Source organism: Eurypyga helias, unplaced genomic scaffold (genome assembly GCF_000690775.1).
Source record: "Eurypyga helias isolate BGI_N326 unplaced genomic scaffold, ASM69077v1 scaffold47265, whole genome shotgun sequence".
Taxonomy (NCBI): Eukaryota; Metazoa; Chordata; class Aves; order Eurypygiformes; family Eurypygidae; genus Eurypyga; species Eurypyga helias.
The window spans coordinates 6,152-28,975 of NW_010254258.1; the positions used below are offsets into that span (position 1 = coordinate 6,152).

Consider the following 22,824-nt stretch of genomic DNA (forward strand, 5'->3'; position numbering starts at 1 on the left):
TCTGCCTTACAAGGCAAGAGAATGACACAGTCACTGTTTTGTTTTCCAGAACTACAGTAGATTTCACCTTTTAGACAAGGAAACAGTAGAGGGAAGGTGAGAAGGAACATATGGAAATAAAAAATTTGTGGGTCTATGGCCAGATAATCACAGTGGCAGCTTTAACTGCTCTTCCTCATGTAAAAAGCTGACAATGTGTGTGAGAGCTGTTTTCAGTAATGTGTCTGTAGTTTTGACTGATTCTTCAACTTTCATTGATCTGTAAGTCCCTACATTTTTTCCAATAGATCTGTGGATTTTTTTAAAGTGAAATAATCCCTAATAAAATACCTTTTGTTCTTAGTTACACCTTTCAAACTGTAGAGAATTTGTTCATATATTACCTACTGAAAGCTGTGATAATGAGAGTGGGTGTGCCACCATTTGCAGCACGTGTGCATTACATTTTCATGGTAGGATTTGGTGAGTTTTCACTTACCTGAATGGTCAGGAAAATTTGGAACCGAATGGCACTCTTGCATAGAAAAGCAGCATGAACCAAACTGGCAGCAGACTTGCATCCGCATCACTCCCATGGCACTGAAACAATTGGCAGTGTCTGAACTTTGGTCCTACGGGTCTTGCACTAGATTTTCAGTGTTCGTATTACCTGTTCAAACTGCAGTCTGAATGAAGTTGCTAAAGCACTGGTCAGGATCATTGCTGTCTGTCACATGGGTGAGTTTTTCGGTCAGTGTGAAATGTGTTTCATTTCAGATCGTGTCATGGTTTCTGTGATTGTGCAGTCTGTGACCATCTGAACTGTGACTCAGTGGTTGGCCTCATCTAACCATGGGCTCTACATGCAGATGGTTGATTTTCATTTTAGGGAGTGGTCTTGCAAGGACTTAATCTAGCTGTATAATTCAAATAAAAGGAGCCACATCATCGAGGAAGTAGTGTACAGATAAACCGCTGCTAACCCTTTCCTGAGGTGTGCAATTTCATTTTCTCTTCCAGCAAATATTACGGCATGCCCGTGGAAATGCCACAAAGGTGATATTTCTCATTACTGATGGATATTCCAATGGGGGAGACCCAAGACCCATTGCAGCATCCTTGCGTGAATTTGGAGTGGAGATCTTCACCTTCGGGATATGGCAAGGAAATATCCGAGAACTGAACGACATGGCATCCCATCCAAAAGAAGATCACTGTTACCTTCTTCACAGTTTTACTGAGTTTGAAGCTCTGGCACGCAGGGCTCTTCATGAAGGTATTGATGTACTAACCTCTCATGTTTACAGAGAGCAGAGGGGTCTGAGTAGAGAGATCTCCAGTACTATCTTGTAATTACATTTCATATAGTGCTGATTCCTTGTTATTATTACTATTTTGCTCCTGCTTTCTGGCAGACGTGTTCATTCCTCAAGTAAAGGGATAAGCATTTTGTTTGACTAACTCATCATCAGCAAAATGTGAGACAAATTCTCCTCCTTGGAATACACATACTTACATCCATTCAACTCTTCATTTTGTCCACAGAAAACAGACTGTGGTCTTGGCACGATGTAGCTTCTGCTTGAATGGATGAACCTCGTAGTCAGATACATGCTGTCCAAAAGAGACACCAAGCACACACCTTAGGACTAGCCTTAATGCCTGCTGGTAGCTAGCCTGTTCAGAGCTGATTTAGATCTCTGTGTTTAAGGGTAAATACAATTTATGTTTATGACCTTATACATTCAGTAAAACTGGAAAAAGCAAGGGGTGAAAAGAGGGTTTGGACTGTGGTTTTTTTCCTTTTTCATCTGCTGTATTCTAAAAAAATAGCTCTTCCTGAAAAATAGTATTATTTTGAACTAGTGAATAAGAGCATATGACTAGACCTTTGTCTGTAAGCCAGTGCTGCTCGACTGAGTCTTAGAACATGCATCAGAGTAGCTATTAGCGCTTTTTTTTGCTACATTTAATTTTTAAAAGCATGCTACTTTTACATAAGTAGTATTCTTTACTGCCATTCTGTTTGTTCCAGGTAAGGTTTAATTGGTCTCTGTGAATGTGCCAAAGGAAAGATTTCTTTAATATGACCAACTGGTTATGCATGCCGTGACCAAATGCTCTCCCAGTGCCAAAGATGGCATCCACCAAAGCAGGGAAAAGCTGTCTCAGCAGCACTTGTTGGGTGTGAGACTGCATCCTGACAGTGTTAGGCTCAAATGAAAGCAAGTGAGAAAATTGGAGGGTCTTTGCACCATGGCTTTCAGTGAACCCTTGTCCAAAGTAAGAACACCAATTGTTTTTTTTACATTTTGACTGTAGCAAGGCTCTGTGTCGTGCTGCCATTGCTACTGCTTAGAACTGGAAGCTAGTGTTTTTAAGAAACATTTCACAAATAGCATAATGTGAGGCAGTGGGGAGACTATTGTTTGGATTTTTTGTTAATAAATTGATATTATTTCAGACCTGCCCTCTGGCAGCTATATCCAAGAAGATCTCTCACATTGTTCGTATCTCTGTGAGGCAAATGAAAACTGCTGCGACATCATGGCGAGCTGCAAATGCGGCACTCACACTGGCCAGTTTGAGTGCATCTGTGAAAAAGGATACTATGGGAAAGGACTACAACATGAATGCACAGGTGAGTCTCTAGTCTTAGTGCTTGGGTTTCTCTGTATGCTGTGAGTACGTGGCTGATCTAGCTGAGACTGAAAAGCTCTGTTAGGGATTATGGCTATGGTCCTGGAACAGAATGCATTTGAGACTGTTGGAAAACTCTCTCTGGCTGAAGACATGGAACAGCCCTAGCAGCCTACCCACCATGTCTCCAGCAACAGCCCAAAGAGATGCACAGCAAAGAGGTAAGAATAGGACAAATGTTCTGACACACTTAAACTTCTCTAAAACGCAGCTCACAAAACAATACTGAGTCTGAGGTTTTTCCTTCATGAATTTTGCTGATCACTTTTTGAACTTTCATAAACTTTCCTGTTTGGAGAAGGACTGTATATGTGGATCTTTGCAGGATAAATCCTTGGCACAACTTAGAGTCAATTAAATGTTCTTTGATTCTCTCATGTTGACTGTCAGTTACTGAAGAGAAGGCAGGCATCTGAGTCACTAAACAGAAACTTGTCATCACATTTTGCTAAGATTGTTGTTACTGCTTTTTGGAAAAGTCTTTTTAGTAGTATGCATTCAAAGGCTACAGTTGAAATAACAATGTACAGTTCTTTATTGTCTGAGAAGGCATGGAGGTTTATCCAACTCCATTGATTTCTCTAGGACAAAAGTTTCAAAATTGTCATAGCAAATCTGAACACTGTTGTATTTGTTTTGTGAGCTGGACAAAAGGAGTTCTTGTAATCAAATAATTACTCAACTGGAAACAAAATACAGTATTTATATTGATCTTGTTTATATTCTCATATTCTCACTTGCATTCTGCATATCACGTTTCTCAGGAGATGTTTCCTCATTAGATGTGAACTAAGTGCAGTGGATACAAACATATCCACTGTATAGCGGTTTTATAGGGCCATACTGCGTTTTTAATGTGATTTTCACTACATGTAGAGAGTCTCTTAATGTAACTTGTAAGAGCTGGTAGTTCTGTTCAGAGAATAGGCGCAGGCAGGTTTGTGACTAGGAGCTAAAGAATCCCTTCAGGGGAGGGTTTAATGGAGACTGTGGTGGCTGTATGGCTGCAGGAGGAGGATTATAAGAATGCACTGAGCAATCCAGACTGTACATAAGCACATGATGGGGGAAAGGTGTTGTCTATCACCCATGAAAGGAAGGACTGACATAACCCTCTGTTTGTGCTGGGAAGCTGGTCAGCTGTATTATACTCCGTGCCAATTAGCACTTTGTAATTCACCTTGTGCCTCTGGAGCGTCTTTCCTTTGTTCTGTATTAAGAGAAGTAGGTAAGCAGAAATCCATTGGATTTTGAGTGCAGCATGAGTAAAAGAATGTAGCTAGAGTCAGTGTCAGTACTGGCACATTGGATCAGAATCCTATTTTATGTAAGTGGGTGCAGCTCCCCTGTGTGCTCAGTTACCTCTAAACGAAGATACACTATTCTGTTTTGCTTATTTTCAGTTGTAATTCTAATCTGTTTCACACGAAGTCAAATTTTTGTCTTAATTTTTTCTTTTGTGATTCAAGGCAATTTCTTCCAATTTTAGTGCCCTAATAACCTATTAAACAAAATAAATGCAGTAGTTCTGTCTCTATCAATCGCTTCATCATAAAATACTGGTTTGAGCTATTCCTAAAGATAATGGACCTATCCTTTTAGTTACCCTTTCCACAAGAAAGGATCTTTTGACAGGGTGACCATACCTTTCCAGTGCCACCAAAAATGATAAAATTCTGATTTCTTTCAGTGGGTACTTCACAGCTGTTGTGGAAAGTTTCATTTTGACATTATCAGCAGGTGCTCCTAAAATGTTTTTGAAAGGGGTTGGTATTAGATATACTGCAAATAAGCTGATGGTTGCAGCCATCTGCTGTATATATGAAGATAACTGAAGATGCATACATATATTTTAGGGAGAATCTGACCTGAGTAACTCAAGCCTGTTCTTTAAAGTATGTCTGTTCTGCTCAGCTGTATTCTGTATTCTTCTTCAAGACAGACAGAAACAAAAGGCAACATGTGTTTTTTAAAGGAAAAAGAGCATATTTTGAAATCTTTTATTCTGAAAAGGATTCCAACCTCTTTTTTTTTTTTTTCCCCCCTAACATTTCCCAGCTGAGCATAGCTGTGGATTTGTAAAGCATAAGGAATCTTAAGAATGCATCTTAACTTCTCTTCACTGTATAATGTGCAGGAGGACTTTTGGCAAGCTTACAGTGACAGGACTTACATTTTAATTGGACTACTTCTAGTTTTTGATTGGTTAAACTTGCAGATACTCCACTAGACTATGTTTATACAGCAAGGCTGTTTTTTAAAGAGTTTTCATTAAGATGAGAGAGAGTTTTTCTGCAACCTGTCTGTTCTTTTTGCTGTGTTAGTTATTTTCTGTATGCTTTTGTGCTTATGCATTATCCCACCTCACTGTTGTTTATGATCTTAAATTCGAGGCATCTGACTATGTGAAAATTCTAGTTCTTTACTTTCCTAATTACCTGAAAACACTCTCTATAAAACTTCCATAAAATAAAATAGGAGCCACATGCTTTGTGCCAGAAAGTAGAAATTGGCTTCAGTGTCCCCCTCCTGTTCTTTGTAATATTGTTGATGATGTGCTACAGAAAAAAGAACAGACTGACTGTTCTCTGCTTTAAAAAAGCAAACCAAACAAAAGCTGCTTGGCCCACACCAGGAGCCTCATGCAGCCAGAGACATCTGTGACAATTGTGACAAAGGAAGAAGGAGGAAGAACAAAGGCAGTATCATAACTAGTCCCAAGTATTGCAGAGTGCATAAACACCTCCTTTTCAATATGGATTTTTTTTCTCCTTCCTTTCTCTGATTACAAATGTTGAGTTTCAAACTAGAGACAACCAAACAAAAATACAAAAGTCAGCAAAAATAAATCTGTGGTTTCTAGAGTCTAAGACTGTGTCTGCCATTCCACCAATAAAAAGGTGGGCTGTTCAAGTCAATGGCTTGTTCCACGGAAAAGCAAACCAAACGTCCAGATCTCCATTGGTATCTTCTTCTCTGTCTTAGGAGGCTGTGAAATATGTCTCTAACACAGCCTTTTCCTGCATTTTTTTCAGCAAGAGTCTCCAGAGAATGTTCTTTTTTTAAGTGAGCTCTTAGGTTGGATGACCTTTTAGATTTATGATGGTGCGACTGAAGGATGATGATACCCATTGTTATGATAGTGTACATCAGTTACCTTCTAAGCAGAACCACATTTACTGGGGAGGTCAGAAAACTGTTGTCTTACAACCAGTAGTTTGTTGTCTTACAACCAGTGGTTTCTTTTATCTAACATGTGGACCCCATTTTTTTGCAGCACAGGGTATCCATGAAGATGATGTGCAGTTGATGGGGCAGAACTAGTAAATGAAGTACTTGTAGTCTATGCTAGTTATTCCTTCTCTTGTTTATTTTTGGTCCACTGCTTGGTATAATTACTGAAGTGCAGAATTTCACCATATGTATGAATATTCAATAGGGTGTCTAGGCTTTGATTTAGGAGTGTGTAGCGTATCAGTTACCATTTGCACAGCCACTAGGGCAACAGTTTTGCCTACAGAACAGCACATTGATTAGATCGGTAAAGACCTTCCAGTGAAACCTGAAATCGTGTGAAAACTTTGTCCTTTTTTTACAAAATTTAATTCAGAACACATTCACTGAAAAGACTTTAAACTTTGAGGAAATGTAGGCCCAGCAAGGCAGGGGAGATTTGCATTTTGTGGTTTCTTGGTTTTTGGACCCAGTTTTCAGCTGAGCATTTTTTTCCATGAGATTTTCAGGAATCTTCCTGTTGAGAATGCAAAACAAAACCTGATGTTAATGAGTTGGATAGCATTCTAGTTAAAGAAAAAAATATTACTGTGTTTCATATATTACTAGCAGTTCTCTTCTTAGTCAGACAGGAAGAAATTTCATTCCAGTGGTGATTCCAATGGCCTAGTCAAGTAAAGCTAAACATGTCTTATGCCATGCTGTCTCCTTCCTCCCTTCCTTTTGATAGGAGCTTCTACCCTCCTGGAAGCTGGGTCACCCTTTCTCAATATTCCTTTTCAGAGGTGTTTCTTTAGCTACCCCATAGGAGTTGCTGGTTTAATGAAGCTTTGCCAACCATCTTGAACTTGTCATAGTCTACATGGAAATTTTCACTAAGTTTACAAGATCCCTCCAAGCCCCAAGGCATTCGGGGTTAACAACACATATGTGTTGTCTTGTGCCACATAAACCCGCAGATCCTGGTAACCACAAAGAAGAAAACAAGTAAAAATTTTAAACAAGATGGGTTGGAAGAACTTGAATTACAGCTGGGCAAGGAAGTTTGGATGCAGATGCTTAATGAAGGATTAATTAATGCTTATGAAACCTGGGCAGTTTGGAGAGACTTGGAGTTGGACTCATCTACCGTAGAGGGAGAAAAGCTTGACTGGAGAGTCCTTGCTCTGTGTACAACACGTGTCAGTCAGTGATTCTCCCCTTTTGCTTAACAGATCTCTAATCACTGACCCCTTTTTGTAACCCCTTTGGGGGATGAGGTACCTTTGAATACTTTACTATTTTATTTGTAATTTATTCACTTTTTCAAATGCTTACCCAGGTAGAGTTGCCTTCTGTTACAGCCTCTCTTCAGTGGCTTTTTGTCTGTGATAATATGCAGAGGTTCTGTTGTGAATATACTGTGTTAAAATGAGTGGCTGTCATGTAAGGAGAAGAGAAAACAAGAAAACGGGGACCTAAACCAAGAGGAAAGAAGCAAAATACCCATGACTAAGCAACAGTGAATTGATGCCTAATTAATACTGGCAAAAACATTCCTTGCTGTCATCCTGTGTATTTATTCTTTTTTGTATAAAGCTTGTTTCATTTGTTATGGGAAACAATTTGAGCATAACACCATGATGCTTAAATACAGAAGAAATGTAAAGGAGTGTGTTTCTCTGGTGAGGGTATCATAACATCATGATGAGTAAGTACAGGGGAAATGTAAATCAATCTTGTTTTCTACTGAGGGTACTAAAAGACAAGTGGATGAGGAAGGTGGATATAGGAAGCAAATGCTATAGAGAAGGCTGTGGGAGTTTAGTAGGTTAATGATCCTCTTAAAAATCTTCGTAGGACTTCAAGATTGTAAAACCAGTCATAATTATTGTTTGCATAAAGACTGAAGAAAATTTCCTTTTGCAAGTATTTTGTGTAGAAAATAAATGCAGACATACTTTTCCAGATTTTTTACATTGAAATCTGCTTTCTCAGAAAGTTGTCCCCTAAAGCCCAGTATGTCTTGCTTCTGTTCTGAAAATTCAGGTAGAGATTTCTCGTGCTTGTTGCTATAGGAAGCAAAGCAAAGGCTGAATAAAAAAAGGATTTGGATTCTGCAGGATTTTTCAAAATGGAGCACACAATAGAGATAATTTCCTTTGGTTTGGTAATTTAAAAGCATATTGTCAGTAAACTCTTCATGTCAGGAGGGTTGGTGTTTTTTTGTAGGAATGGCTCTGAAAGAAACTTGACTTGCATGATGCTACAGTAGTTTTGTTTGCATTTTAAGTGCCTTCTGACACCCAGCTGTTTTATTTCCTACCTGTACAACCTGCTTTAGGAAGATGGGACATTTCTGGCATTGGAATCTTCTTTGGCTGAGTTTAATCCTTGACTGGTGTAGTAATACTGAAAAGTTTTGGTGGAGTAATACTGAAAAGTTTCTTAAGGCACAATGCCTATGAAGCAATAACAGGTTTTGTCAATGAATCATAGAACCACTGAATCACAGAATGGTTTGGGTTGGAAGGGACCTTAAAGACCATCTAGTTCCAACACCCCTGCCATGGGCAGGGACACCTTGCACGAGACCAGGTTGCTCAAAGCCTCATCCAGCCTGGCCTTGAACACTTCCAGGGATGGGGCATCCACAGCTTCTCTGGGCAACCTGTGCCAGTGCCTCACCACCCTCTCCGGGAAGAATTTCTTCCTGATACCTAATCTAAACCCCCCCGCTATCAATTTAAACCCATTACCCCTTGTCCTGTCAGTACAGGGCCTTGACTGAAGTATTTCTTTTGGTACTGTAAAACTTTTTATGGTCTGTGTTCTCCACATGAAGCCTTTGGACAGAAACAGTAGCAAAGCACTTTTTTTTTTTAAGTATACATTTTATAACTACAAGTAGGGGAAAAAAAACCCTGATGAGGTTGGGATTTTCTTTTCTTATTTACAGCACAGGTGGAGCAGAACATGCAGGCTTTCTTGGGGGTTTTCCTTTATTTTGGTGGAGGATTATTGTTTTGTTTAAGATTGTGTGAACCTCATAATTTCCAAAGTGGAATTATAATCCAGATTTAGTCCATCAAAAAAACTCTGTAACAAACTCTGGAGTCAAACAGTGACCTTTCTGAACCACCATAGAAATACGAAAATACTAACATCTAACCAACGACACTGTTTGCAAAATTATAAAAAAAGAGCTTTTCTTGGTCAATTTGGAACAAGTTTTTTCACTGAAATAAATGATGAATTCAGCTTCTAGTGGTCTTTAACCATATCCATAGTTTTGATACATCGTTTGAAGTGAATAAAAGTAGTTCCAGTAGAGAAGTATTTCCAGTAGTGTTAATGAGTTTTGGATCAAGTCTTTGGAACTGAATGACTCATGTTTCTCTCTTCTGGAGGCCTTATGTATCAAATTATATACATCTTCTGTGGCAAAATTAATAATTTAAGTAACATGATAGCTAATAGGGATAATAATGCTTTGTTAGCATGTTATTTTTATAACTGTGGCATGTAGCTTGTTTCCTTTGCATTTAAAACTGAACTGTAGTAAAGAAAGAAACCCCTAAAACTAACCAAAAACCACCAAAAGTAAAGTTTTCTCTGTGTACCGTCACCATTTCTGAGGAAACTGTTTAATGTAGGGTGAAGGTGAAAACCCATATTCAATTTTGACATAGGCACACCAGAAAAGCAGAGGTTTAGTTTTACATCTGTAGGCAGTACTGAAAAAACATCTCATCCTTTCTAACTAGATGTCACCTGTGGCCTTTAGAAAATAGATTTCTGTGCCAAAACAGACCCTTTCTTTTGTACTAAGTGCAGAGCTATTTCTGAAGTAAATTTCATGGAAAGTTGGAAAGTGATGCACAAGTTACCCTTTTTTTCCTTGTCTCAGAAGTGACTTGTCCTGATCACCTCAGAATGTCATGAAAATAAGGCCTTTGGCCAAAGTTCATATGTGCAATTAGAGGAGAAAAATCAACCATCTGGAGGGCTTGAGAGGAGCAGAAACCGTGCTCTGAATAGAAATAGACAAGGCATGGAAGTAGTCTCCGGCTTTCTGTGACGATCAGACTTAGGCTTTCCCTGGAGTGCCCAAGCTGTCCTTTGGCCACAGTGTGACCGTTGCAGACAGCCATCTCAGTGAAGAAGGCTCCAGGTGTAAATACAGCACCACATAGGCTTAGCCTTTAGTTAAATGACTGTAAAACCTTTACTGTTAAGCCTGGGCTTTATCTTGAGTCTCTAGACAGGATAAAAAGCAGGCTGTCTCACCTTCCTTGAGATTTTACATGGTTTGAAAATGTCCTTTTCCAGCTGCACAATCCTGGGCAAAGTGGTAGTTTACAAACGTTTTGCTGAACATGTTTTCCTTAACTGCCCGAAACATTCATCAGCCAGTTGTCATGGATTTTTAAACAGTTTAGGATCACACTCTTTTAGCATAGAACTTTGATAAGCTTTTGACTATTCTTGCAGATTTGAAAATCATTTTCAGGATTGGGATTTGCATCATACCAGGCACTTACTGGAATAATTGTCTGTCCATTGAATCCCTTAATGAAAAGGATTTTACTGCAACATTCTTTGGTTACCCCTATGGATTACATGGTGTCGTCTTACCTTCACTACCTTTTCAGAAACACATAGCTGGGATGTTTTCATAGACACGTGTACATACATACTATTCCTGAACTTGTGCCAGTCTCACAAAGTAAAAGCAGACATCTTAGTATTCTCTGAGCCTTAAAGTAGCTTTTGTCTTAGGGAAGAAAAACTTAAAATTCCTGAAAGATCGTATGAAGGATATAATAAGATGACAGTATACAGCAGTGTTAATCATCAAAATGAGGAGAGAGGTTAAGACACTTAGAGCTTGTTTTAATCAACTGTTTGGTCCCTAGCGTCTCTCTACGGCTCCAGAGCATCACCTTTAAGTATTTAAGTAATTCCTGGGATGTAATCTGTGCTACAAATAACTCGTAAGACTTAGACAGTGCCTGTGCCTGTGAGGTGGGTAGGTATCAGGATTCCTGGCATCATTAAGTTGCTCCCAAAGTCTTCCCAAAGCCGATACATTTAACCAGGCTCAAGCATAGCCGTCTTAATGTGACAAAATCAGGCAGCCCACCGTGTCTCTGTATTTGGATTTTGGAGGATTGTACAAGGTGTGTTTGTCACTTGGTCAAACAAATTTGGCTCTTATCTCTCAATCAGTTTCCAGATGAACACGGAGTTTAGGAGTATTTTCATTTTATTTTTAAATCCTGGTCTTGAGTTATGCTGTGATAGTCATGCTACCCAAGACAGTGAATATTGCAAAGTGTGTTCTTGGTAAGAATGAGTACTATTCTTTCAACGTTCTAAACAAAATTGTCTACTTCTGTTCCCATATGAAGCAAGTATTTTTTATGAAATGAAGTGTGAATCATTTTGCAAGTGTTCAGAGATGGTCATCTGTTAATTGCCCTGGGTTAACTGAGAGGGGGAGGAAAATGTGGAAGCAAAGGAGCACAATGGAAATCAGGTCATAACCCATGGCTAAGTAAGTTATTTGCTTGCAGATTTTGACCTAAACAAAGTCTTTGAAGGGATATTTACCAAAAAGGCAATATAGATGTTCCTTCCAGTACTTCTGTCCATTTGGACACCACCATTTTAAGAGAGGGAAGATAGTAGCGAGAAGGGGTGAGATGGCTTTTGTGTTGCCTCTCTTGCTCCGTCCTGTCCAGCTGACTTTGCTGTGCTCTCTGTGGAGAATTGTCTGGCAGGTTCCTCAGATCATTTCACAATCACTCTCAGGGAAGAAGCCCTCTCTGCTCCTCGCTTCCTGTGCACATTCTCTGTTTCTTCAGCCACAGGGGTCCAGAACTACTTCAGATTCTGGTACCACTCCAGCAAAGGCAGCGCACAGCAAGAGGAGTGTGCTGGAAAAAAAACACAATGATGAAAAGAGGGCAAAAACCCACCCAACTTGGAGCAGAATTAGGGCAAATAGGTTGCAGACATTTTATGATAAGCTTCATCTATCTGCCAGGTACTCAACAGCCAGAATGGACGGGAGCAGTTTGGTCTGCTGTCTTGTAAGCAGCCTTGTTTTCTTCTGTCTGTCTAAAATCTACTGCAGATGGGCCAACCTTCTCATGCAGAAAAAGTGCTGACTGCATGGTGGAGTGTGACCAGGTCCCTTGAGAATGAGAAGGCAGCAACACAGATCAGTTTCATCAAACAGGAAATTGGTTTCTTCTGGTTTTGTTGGTGTTTTGATGAAAACAGAAATCAGGACTCTGCACAGAAATGGGAACCTCTTCAGGCCAAAACCCTAGGGTTTAATTTGTTACCATGCAAAACAAAGTCAGACCAGCAACTCAACACTTCCAATGCAGATGTTTTAGCAGGGCTGACATCTGAAGGTAGTTTGAGGAGCTGGATTTTTTTCTCTAGTCTGAAATTTATTAAATATGAAGTGTTTTCCTCTACAAGAATGGGAAAAATGAATGGACCTTTGCTGGGAGGGGGGAGTTGGGAAAGATTAATTTCATGGAAATGTGTATGATATAGGTAATCATCTAGCCTAGTTCTAATGTCATTTAGTTATAGTTTGGACCTGACAGATTTAAATCAAAACCCAGTACAATTAAGCACTAAGCTACAGTTTTTCCTTAGTGTAAGCATAGAAGAATGGCAATATCTTCATCTGTATAAATGGGTGCAGCTGTAGTGGTACTACGCAGAGCTGCACCCTATTGTAACAGCCATAAGGATCTGTCTCCTTCTCTGGGCCATGAGGCAAATCTGCTGGGGTTTTTCCCTGGGAGCAAAAGAAACATTCTGAGAATAGCTAAAAAAAAAAAAAAAAAAAGGATTGGCTTTTTTGGTTCAAAAAGTTGAAATAAAGGGTGTTCCCTTGTAAATGGCATAGTAAATACACATGGAAAGTTTCCATCTCCTTGTGGTGTGTCATTTGTTTCTCAAAGAAGAGTACCAGGAGATAATGTGTGGGAACATTTCTACCTTGTGGCTGCTAATGCTGCATGTTTTTTTTCACAGATTATTGCTATTATTTCCAGCCTGTTTATTGTTTAGGGCTTCACAGAATACTCCAGAGTATAACATTCCTATTACTATTGTCAGTCTCCCTTCAGCTCCAGTTTTTAATGGTCTTATGACAGACAAGTGCTTGCTATGTTCTGACTGCGTTTCCCTGGAAGAACTCTTATCTGGAAATACACATAGGTGGTATTAAAAACTGCAGAAAGGTGGAAAGCAGAAACACCTACCTCTACACGGGCTGGGAGTGCTTTAAGTCACATTACTTTAAAGGCATATATTTATACTCTTGAGTTTTATGTCTGTGTAAGAACACCTGGAGCTCTGAAGGAAAATGTTGGCCTGTTACTGTGTTTTCTCTTCCTGTCCCTCATTTCATGCTTTCCCCATCTGCTGCCCTCAGAGCATTCCATGAACCCTACGTAGGCCTGGGAACAGCAGTCTGTTAAAGCTTGCTGCAGTAACCTCAACATCACGGGAGACAAGCCCAGTGCGTCAGACAGCAACGACAGTGTGTGTGCTCGCTCTGACAGCATAGAGGTGCTCTGGTGCCTTTGAATGCAGCAGCTGACCGGTTTAAGTCATCTGCATCTTTTTTACTTCTGTGGCACCAAGGTGCTGTAGGTCTTGAGTCAGCGGGTATGGAAGAGGGCTTCACCTATGGGAATATGAAGTTTGGCAAAAGTTACTCTTTCAAGTAACTTAGTTAAGAGGACTTGGATTTTGTAAGGAGTGTGAGAGGCTGAGTAGCCTTATTCGGAGGAGTCTTGGTGTCAACACAGAACATAAGGAATGCTTGCCAAACCTCATGGTTATGCACCGGAACAGCTACATGAAGTTCAGCTGGTGTTTCTTTTGGACTTCTGTTACTACCTATCTCACAGAGGTATGCGTTTGTATAACTAAATATTCTGTGGCCCTCTAGCCCTATTTCTTTTACCAACTTGGCAAAGAATATCAGCTGAAACGCAAATATTTGATTTCCCGCTTTTCAGAGTCTAAGCCTTTGCATCAGCATAGTGAGGACCAAAACACACAGTCCCTTACAAATCCCTTCACTTCAATTTTTATGTTGTTGTGAATTGTAGAGGAGTAAAACACATATATAAATTTTGCTCTCTTTTATTTCGGAGTGAAAATTCGAAATACAATGCCTTAAAAATACGCCGTTTTGAAAACATGGCACTTTTGTGAGCACCCATTGTCTTCCCAGTTGGCCAAAACCACTTCACAAAACTGTCACAATGGCAGTGCAGGGGTTGTGGTTAGGTCATGGCAGAGGAGGACACAAAGGCAAGGACACCTGGTCTTCATTAGCGACTTGATTTCAGCAGTGGGGGCAGTCAAACTGTATTCACATACGGCTGTTACAGGCACACCAGTAACACACCTTGTGCCTACAGTCCAAGCCCATGAGAACAGAAGTAACGTGATCACAAAAATTGGACTGAGAGTGAGCATACGAGGCTCAGACACTGAAGCACCCTCTGCCAGTATCTCTTTAATGTAACAATAGCTGAGGGTTACCTTCATCCTTGCCTTTTTGGCTACTTTGCAGTGATTCTCCTTTCAGTACTCATTCTCGGTAACAGCTCTCCTAGCCTGGGTGCCACGAGTTTCGCCTAGAAGCATACTAAGCTAATCTGTGGCCCCAAGACCACAGTTTGCATGGCCCTTAGTTCCAGTTGACGAGGTCTCATGCACTGCCAGCCTCCGGGATTCTGCTATCTTCCCTCTCCTGGTAGCTCATCACCATCACCAGCAGTTCTTCAGCAGCTCCCTCGGCATTTCCCACTGTGTCGTGGACGAGGGGGCAACTTGCACCCTGAGGACATGTGGGAAACCTCTTACTGTCTTCTGGTTCCCCTTCTTCTTTTTCACTACCTATCCCCCAAGATGCAGGTGATGGATTCCCACTGTTACTTGTCTGGTTTTTACCTCAAGGATGAAACACAAGCGAGTATTAAAGATAATAAGTTCAAGGTCTGTGAATGTGATGCTTCGCAAAGTTGTCTGTAATGTCTTAAATTTCACTTCCAGTGATGTTAGAGATTGATTTATTCTCACTACTTTTAAGGTAATTTTTGGGAGGCCCCCTATGCTTAAATAGAAAGTGCAATGCCTTATACATTCCTACATCAGAGAGGTAGTTTATCATCTGTTGCTTGCATCCCTCACAAGTTCACAATCTGCAAAAGTGCAAGAAATTAGCCAGGAACTTGGCTCCAACTCAGGAAAAACTGGAATATTTTTAGACAGTATAAATTATCTTGTGAACCTAACTAATTGGAATCAAGTGCTAGATTTTCTAGCTGAAAATCTCATTTAATAATCATGTCTTAGGTCCATTAAGCAGTGATTCAGTGATTTAATCATTATTGCTGCTTACTTTTTTTTTTTCACGTTGCAGTTAACAATGTTCGCTCCTTCTTATTCTCCATCTCTGCAGGGGTAGGTGGTCTTGTTTATAGAAGGGCATGCATTTAGAAAAGAAGGTAGGACCAGAATTGTGGCAGACCTTTTTCCTCCCAAAACTTACAAAGGATCTCACTGCGCTTTAGAAAGAGAACAAGTGATTCTGCTTCTTCAAGGTGGAAAAAATACTCTTGAAGCTGAGGGTGGAGAAGTGGGACACAGAGCACAGTTTCAGTTTGATGTACAGAGAGGCTGAGCTCTTGACAGTTCTTGAAAGAATCTGACTGTGCTGTTCCCCTGCTCCCTCTCTGGCAGCAGCAGCAGCAGGCTATTTCATTCTAGTATAAACAACTGCACTTCCATAAAGCCTTTGGACGTTACGAGTGGCTACTTTAGCATGTTTGGTCACTGCTGATAACAAGATGGGACATTACGAACACATGACTCACTAGCTAGGGATTCCTGCTTTATGGGAGAACTGCGTGGCAGAAGGCTAGATCTCGGCAGAGTGGCTAAGGGATGGAGACCAGGTTAGTGCTGTTCAGTGGTGGATGAGAAGTTGTTGTTCAGAACTGTTTTCATGGAGGTCCTTCACAGCGGGAAGCTTTGTTAGACTGAGGACTAAGGCTGTGTATTTGGTTGTGGTATCACAACATATTCTTTTTTGTCTTTAAGCTTTTTTATCCTATCTTTTGTTGTAGCAAATTTCACTTTGTTGTCAGGCACAGGACTTAGTACTTAAAACACATTCCTTCAGTTCAAATCTGTGGTGACACTTACATATGCAGCTGACGTTGCTTTAGCAAGAGTCAGATTTGTCCTTAAGGATTTCCGTTCGTCTTGAAAAGAAACAAGGGGAGGGGAGAAGGACAAGGGGAAAATGGGGTAAATGAAGTGAGAAGCTGTCACTTCTTTCTCCAAGTGTTTCGTGGGCAAGCAGCAGTTAATACTGAGCGAAGTGATCTAGTTGTTCTTTCAGTGCTTTTGCCTTCCATAAACGAGACACTGTTTTCATCTACAACATCTACATATTTAGATAATTTTAAAAGAATTCAGGAGATCCTGTCAGTTTCCATAAGAGTTTTGCATGAGGAATGGAGAATGGATTTTATGACATTTTTCACAGTAAATCATGGGTATCAGTAGTCATTCCAGGAACTAAGTAGAAACTATAACATCGAGATTACAACAGTTTAGTGAACTCTACACAGGGATAGCTGGGCTGGTTTCACAATATGTAAAAAAATAATTGGCAAACCCACCACTTTTTGTTGTCTGATTACTGGCCTGAGCCATTGCATGTGCTTCAGCACTCTTAAGTTAACCAAAAACTGTCTGACTCTCACCCTGGGCTGCTAAGTAAATAAACATGGAAATAGTGACATATGTTCTCCATCTGCACAGTCATGTGCTATATCTTCAGTGTTCAGAAATGTTACTTAATAGGAGTGTAATCACTGTTGTTGAAAAGTATATTTAATGATAAAAATAAAGGATGTGGAAAAGAGGCCAAGTTTGGCACCTAATGCAGTAGTGACAGTTTACTGAGGGTCTGGCAGAAATGGCTTCACTTTCCTGTTTATAATAGCTTGTACTTGCTGCATTCCCCATCTGTGATTCAGCAACTGGAACTACTCTGAAGTGCAGAGAAAGGAGGCAGAAATTGGTTATTTCTGGGGTTTTATTGTTTCTTCATGATCATATCGATCAACAACTGGTGGGAGTGGATGTTGGAGGCAACAGCAGAAAGGGAGTATTAGACTAGTAAAATAGTTCAGGACCATGCAGGGTTCTGTTAGTATATTGCCAGAGAGCAAATTCGTAATTTTAGCCTGAATGAGAAGGAGAAAACCAGAGGATGTGGAGTCTGACTCCTCCTGATTCCTCATGCAACCGGCTCCTCTCCAGGAAAGCCAGTTTGCTCATTCAGTTTGACCAGAGTCTCATATTTAGTTATGCTCGTAAGTCCCAGGAACATGGAACACAAAACTCTGTTAAAGTTGCTGAGAAGGTGAACACAATGGAAATCAACCCTGAACCACCAGGCATGTTCTTCACTGCAGAAACCTTTCAGTGCTGTGAAGCTTGGGGTGAATGCTGTGTCCATTTCCAAACCCCAACCCCTTAGTTTTCTTGAAATTACCTTTGAGGAATTCCAGGAGAAGGTGAAGTTAGCCGTGTAACATCAGACTCTTGCTCCCTGCTTCTGGAACAAAGCGTAGGCTGTGCTGAGCAAGCGCTGGCTGTGTCGTGGTGACTTCAGCATGTCCTCTGAGTTGCAGGCAGTGCAGTAGATTCTCACTTCTATACAGCTTCCTTTGAGTGCAGCACATCAGGAGTTGTTAAGGAACCATTTTTTTTTTTGCCCCAGCCCCAGCTCAGACTTCTGTCTTTCCAAGTAGTTCCTCTTCCCACCTGTGGATAAAGGAACACTATTTATTGCTTTCCAGTGTGTGCCTCTAGCTCACACGGAAGTCAACCAGGCAGCATATAGTGAAGCCCAGATGGAACTTCTTCACTCTTCTGATGTATCTAACTGCCGTCACTTGGGATTTGACCAAGTGACCTAGAGATAATTTTGGCCCTTTGGACATTTTGTAGCTGCTTATTAGTTCATCCTGTTAGGGAGATGGTGGATTGGTGGATTTGTTGGTACAATGCAGAGTAATGGAAAAGTAAGAAAAAGTATGGATGCTCCCTGCATCTGATTTGAATCCCCCTCTGCATATGTCCTTTTCTTGGCCCTCCCTTTTCCTTCTTGTCCCAGAAGCCTTTCTGTGAGCTGAAAGGAAGAGTGGAGTTGCTTGATACATGGCACGATGGTTGGACCAGGCCTAGAGAAAACTGGGCTTCCAATGCTTTCAGACAAGACAGAAACTAAATCTCTGAAACAGGTATTTACTCATCAAAATTGGGGTTCTTTTTAATAAATTTGGTTTGCTTCATCCTGTCTGTATTTTTTTACTGTTTTGTAAAAGCAAAAATACAGCTTCATAGCAAGTATGTTACAGTGCCAAATAAGTGCACCTAGGACAGGATGGTGATGTTCCTTTTCAGTGTTTATGTATTTAAATTGTGGGAAGCTATCCAGAGATCCAGGGCACTTAGAACAGTACTATTTAGAGTAACATGTGCTGTCACATCAGCAGGGATCAAGGTTTACTGAGGAATATGTGTCTGTGATTATGATGAAGACCATGTCCAGGGACTCCTACTATATAGTAGTTCTGCTTTGAGCGAAACATTTTTGGAATTGATTTAATTTGCCCTTTTAAATAGTGTCTGATTGTGTGCAAAGTTTGGGACACAAAGCCTTCACTTGCATACAGATAAATCCATAAATAATCTCTGTTTGCATGGCACACTTCACACAATCAACTAAGGTAGTTTCCCAGAAAGACCTTTTTGTAGTTTCAGCATTTGTTGTACACTTCAGCATGATACATATTAGAAATAGGCAGGAGCGTGAGGACATAAATCAATATGCAAGCTCTAAAAACATCCACACCTAACAGGCATGTTTATGTTTGTTTTGGGTGTGCCTTTCAAATTTATCACTAAGGCTAGATTTGATGTCTATGCAAACATCAAACCTGTAAACAACATCTAAAATGCCACTGAGATTTAAACCAAAGAGCTTCATTTCAATACATGATTGCCATTTCTCTGTATACGAATTGCACAAGTTGTCAGGTTATATCTTGTGAACTTCTAGATTGAATGAAGCATGGGTAGGCTTCTTTCCAGTTACAATACAGTATGTGGAATCAGTATTTTCTTTTTTCATTCCTGCATAAGCTACATGCTTTGAAACAGAGAAGTTACCCTCTGTAAAAATACAAGATAGTCTTTATGATTGTAAAACATTTAAAATACTTTTAAAAGCTCTGTGTCCTTGCAGTGCATGTGTGTTCAAGTATGAATCTGTTCAAGGGACTCACCATGTTTTTAACATGATTTGCTATTAAAAAGTTTTAAAACTGGGCATAAATGAATTTCTATATATTGTCAGAACTGCTGCTATTACCAAAGAGACCATTTACAGTCAGAATCATTGCTTTGCAGTAATCCTGTCTAAATGTGTTGGCCCCAAGCCTACCCAGAGATGCTCAGCTCAGTTGTGTCTCACGGCTAGACTTCCCTGTGGAAGAAGGTCTTTGTAGGCATCCCAACTTTTGCAAGCTGTGATAGCTCTTGGGCTTGTCTTCTTCAGGAGGTGCATTGTTCCCTATACTGTATGCTTGAGGTACTGATGTGGGATGTCCACCCAAGGGACTGCATCTTCTTCAAGCCAACTTTCCTGTTCTTCTGCCCCATGGGAAAGGATCCAAGATTCTCATTTTATTGTGAACAAGCCATTTCTGCAGAAAGTTTGCTATGACTGAAGTGCTTAAAGATCTAAGAGTTAAATCATCTCAGAAGTGTCATTCCAAATGCTGCAGCCTACTAGGTAGTGCGATATTGCAGTTTTGGTGTCTGTAAACTCAGTAAAAAGGTTTGAGTGAACCCCTCTCTATGTATCATGAATAGAAGTAGCTAAACCTCTGACTTGTTTCAGCCTGCTCTCCCCAGTGAGAGGAAATTTGTAAATCTAATAAAGAGATGGAGCAAAATAGATCAAACAGGGACAGAAAAGACATCTAACTTGTTAATTTTCTAATCATGTTGTTATGAGAAAGATGCTTAAGGAATACTGACAAAGACCAGATGGATGAGCAGGTTCAGTGCTGTCTGAAATTAATGCAGAGCACATGCTGGGGATAACAGGAAATATTAAAGAGTTGGAGAATATGCTGAGACTTAGCAGAAATCTTTCCCTGATCCCTACACTTAAAGGTAAACCCAAGGTTTTCTTTTGCAGTCTTTGTACCAATCATACATGTCAAATGTTTAACTAAACCCACTTCCTTGTGTACTTTTTGTAATCCTAGAATGCTCCTGGCTCATGTTTTTTTTATGGCACCACACATGTTGCAAACTGCAGAAAGGTGGATTACAGTATCTGCCAGAGGTTTAGATTTTTTTTTTCCTCCTTAGCTTTCCAAAGGCATTTCATGGGCACAAAGTGCCTGTTCTGACAAAGCTACCATATAGGAAATTTAAAAAAAAAAAAACAAAACCCAAAAAACAAAAAACCACAGAAAAAACCAACCTTCCCAGATAATTTTAAATGTGACAACAAAATCTGTAACTTCTGGAGGCGTTCTACAGTAAAGATGCATGGTGTGGAAAGTCTTTGAGAAGCAGACTTAAAGACGTGTGGGTCCAGTGAGGTACGTTTCAGAGACCAGGGTAGGCTGTTTTTCTGCTGTTCCAATCCAAGCACTTTTTGTCTTGTAAACACCAGGAGAGAAACCCACACCGTCATTCATTGTTTGGTTTAATAGAATAGACTTGAAAACTACAGAATTCTGGGACGCACGGATACCCTAAGTTTGCAGAATACAGTAGTTACAGCAATAGCCAAGAGATATCACCGAAAATATATGGAGAGGGCAGGGAACTGGGGAGTTTTGTGGAATCGTGGCTTCTATCAGTTTGCTTCCCATGTTATTCACGTTCTTCCCTCACAGAGGCCACTCACAAATGAACTGTGCAGTAGTAACTGCAAGACACGGCAAATTCTACCCCTGCTGCAGCAATAAATGGGAAAGTGTCAGGAAGTCTGTTGCTGCTTGGTGTGGAACTGGGATCTCCATTTCTTCAGAGACATCATGCATTATCCTTGTAAAGCTTATTTTATTTGGCAGGCCATTGTAAGAAGGAATACGTAATAGCCTCTTGTTCCTACAGCTTCTTCGAGTAGCGTGTGCCTGGCCCTTAGGCAAATCATATCATGTAGTACCTTGTCACAATGCGAGATGCAGCTATCAGGGTAGAAAGATGTAGCAGATGATAATGCACTGTAACTTCTTTGTATTTCCTTCCTCAGGAAAGTTTTTATTTCTATTTATTAAAATAACTAAGCTTTATAGACAGACCCATTCATGGTGGCGAATTAAAAACACGATTGATGGCAAATACAGCTACCACAGCACTTAATTCACACACACGAGGGTCAAGTGACATGTTGTCTAATCTTCCTATTTTCTTGCTGTTGCCAAGGCACAAGAATCTTAAATGAAGTAAAGCAGTGGGAAAGAGAGCTCACATGTTCAGGCTTCTCCTCCAAGGGTATAAATGTGAGTTAATTTGAGATTTTGGTTGTCTTGTGTTGTGGACTGTAATTGAAAGTAGTTTCAGGCACACTCTGGATCTTCCACATAACTTCCAGCTAGGTACAAGACCTTATATGCCAGCTCAAAGACACAGGTAACCAAAAATCTCCTGTCCATGTTATGTTCAGCATCAAAAACTGAGGAAACACTAAAATAATTGAATACAAACATCTGGTGATCATTGTTTAGAGATTCTGTGACCTGTGGATTGCATAATTTTTAGAAGATTCCAGCAAACCAAAATAAGAATAGGTATTCATGGTATACACTGATTCTGGGACATACGCACCACTTTGTTTTGCTGGATGTGTGTCCATGTAGTCAGTGTCATAAAAGTAGTTACTATAGCGTAAAAGCAGTTTGATTAAATGGAAAACTAGGCTTTATTTCCTCATTTAAGAAGTTTCAGGATTGAGTTATAAAGACTATCTATACATTTGTAATTTGCATCAGGGTTTCGTTTCATTTAGGCTTTTACACTTAAGGGGAAAAATTGAGAATTAGAGACTAAAATCACCACAGTAGCAGTGTATGAATAGAGCTCAGGTTGATGCAGGAGAGAGCAGGATATTGCCTAGCTGATTCCTGCCATATCCCACAAAAGATAAACCCTTAATCATATCCTTCATTAGCATCAAGTGTGGAAAAAATCAGCTCATGCCAGGGATTACTTAGCAAATGTAGTTAGTGGGAGAAATTATGCATTGAAGAAAATACAAAATCCCTCGTATTAATCTTTGAAATACATGGAGTTTGACTCTTCTCTGTCTTACACCAGAATAAATGAAGAATAATTCCATTTCAGTGGTTTAGATAAACTAGTGTAGTTGGAGAGGAAATTGAGCTTTCCTACTCTCCCAGGATTTTAAAAGATTTACTTTTTTAAGGCAAGATTGTTTATCCTTAAAATCTGTACTTCTACATTCAGAGGAAGAATCATGGCCCTGTGTCACAGAGTAGAACCCTTTGACACACGATCTCTACCTGTTTAAATCCAGACTGGAGTCTATGCCATCGTGTGGGTTCGGTACCTTTGGCTTCACTTAGCCACTGGCTTTAGTATTTGCGGTTTAAAGGAAGCCAAAGTGGATAATACGCGTTAAGTGTTAAGTGTTTGGTGAATCTCTGAACTGTACCTTTGTTTATGTTGTCCCTTTTACGATGTTAAATTATTCTTGCTTGAAGATTAAAATACCAACTTTGTCATTAATTTAGGTTGGCAGAGCAGAAGAAT

At 40.1% G+C, this 22,824-nt stretch overlaps 1 protein-coding gene across 1 annotated transcript in view; it reads left to right on the plus strand.

Annotated features, from left to right (window-relative positions):
* Positions 1-999: 999 nt before the first annotated feature.
* LOC104510616 (sushi, von Willebrand factor type A, EGF and pentraxin domain-containing protein 1-like) overlaps positions 1,000-22,824 on the plus strand; it is a gene marked incomplete at both ends in the record, with an annotated part of 31,591 nt that continues 9,766 nt past the window's right edge. The window contains 2 exons of the mRNA XM_010152920.1: positions 1,000-1,255; positions 2,444-2,620. Coding sequence (XP_010151222.1) covers positions 1,000-1,255; positions 2,444-2,620 — 433 coding nt within the window. The remainder of the gene's footprint in view (positions 1,256-2,443; positions 2,621-22,824) is intronic.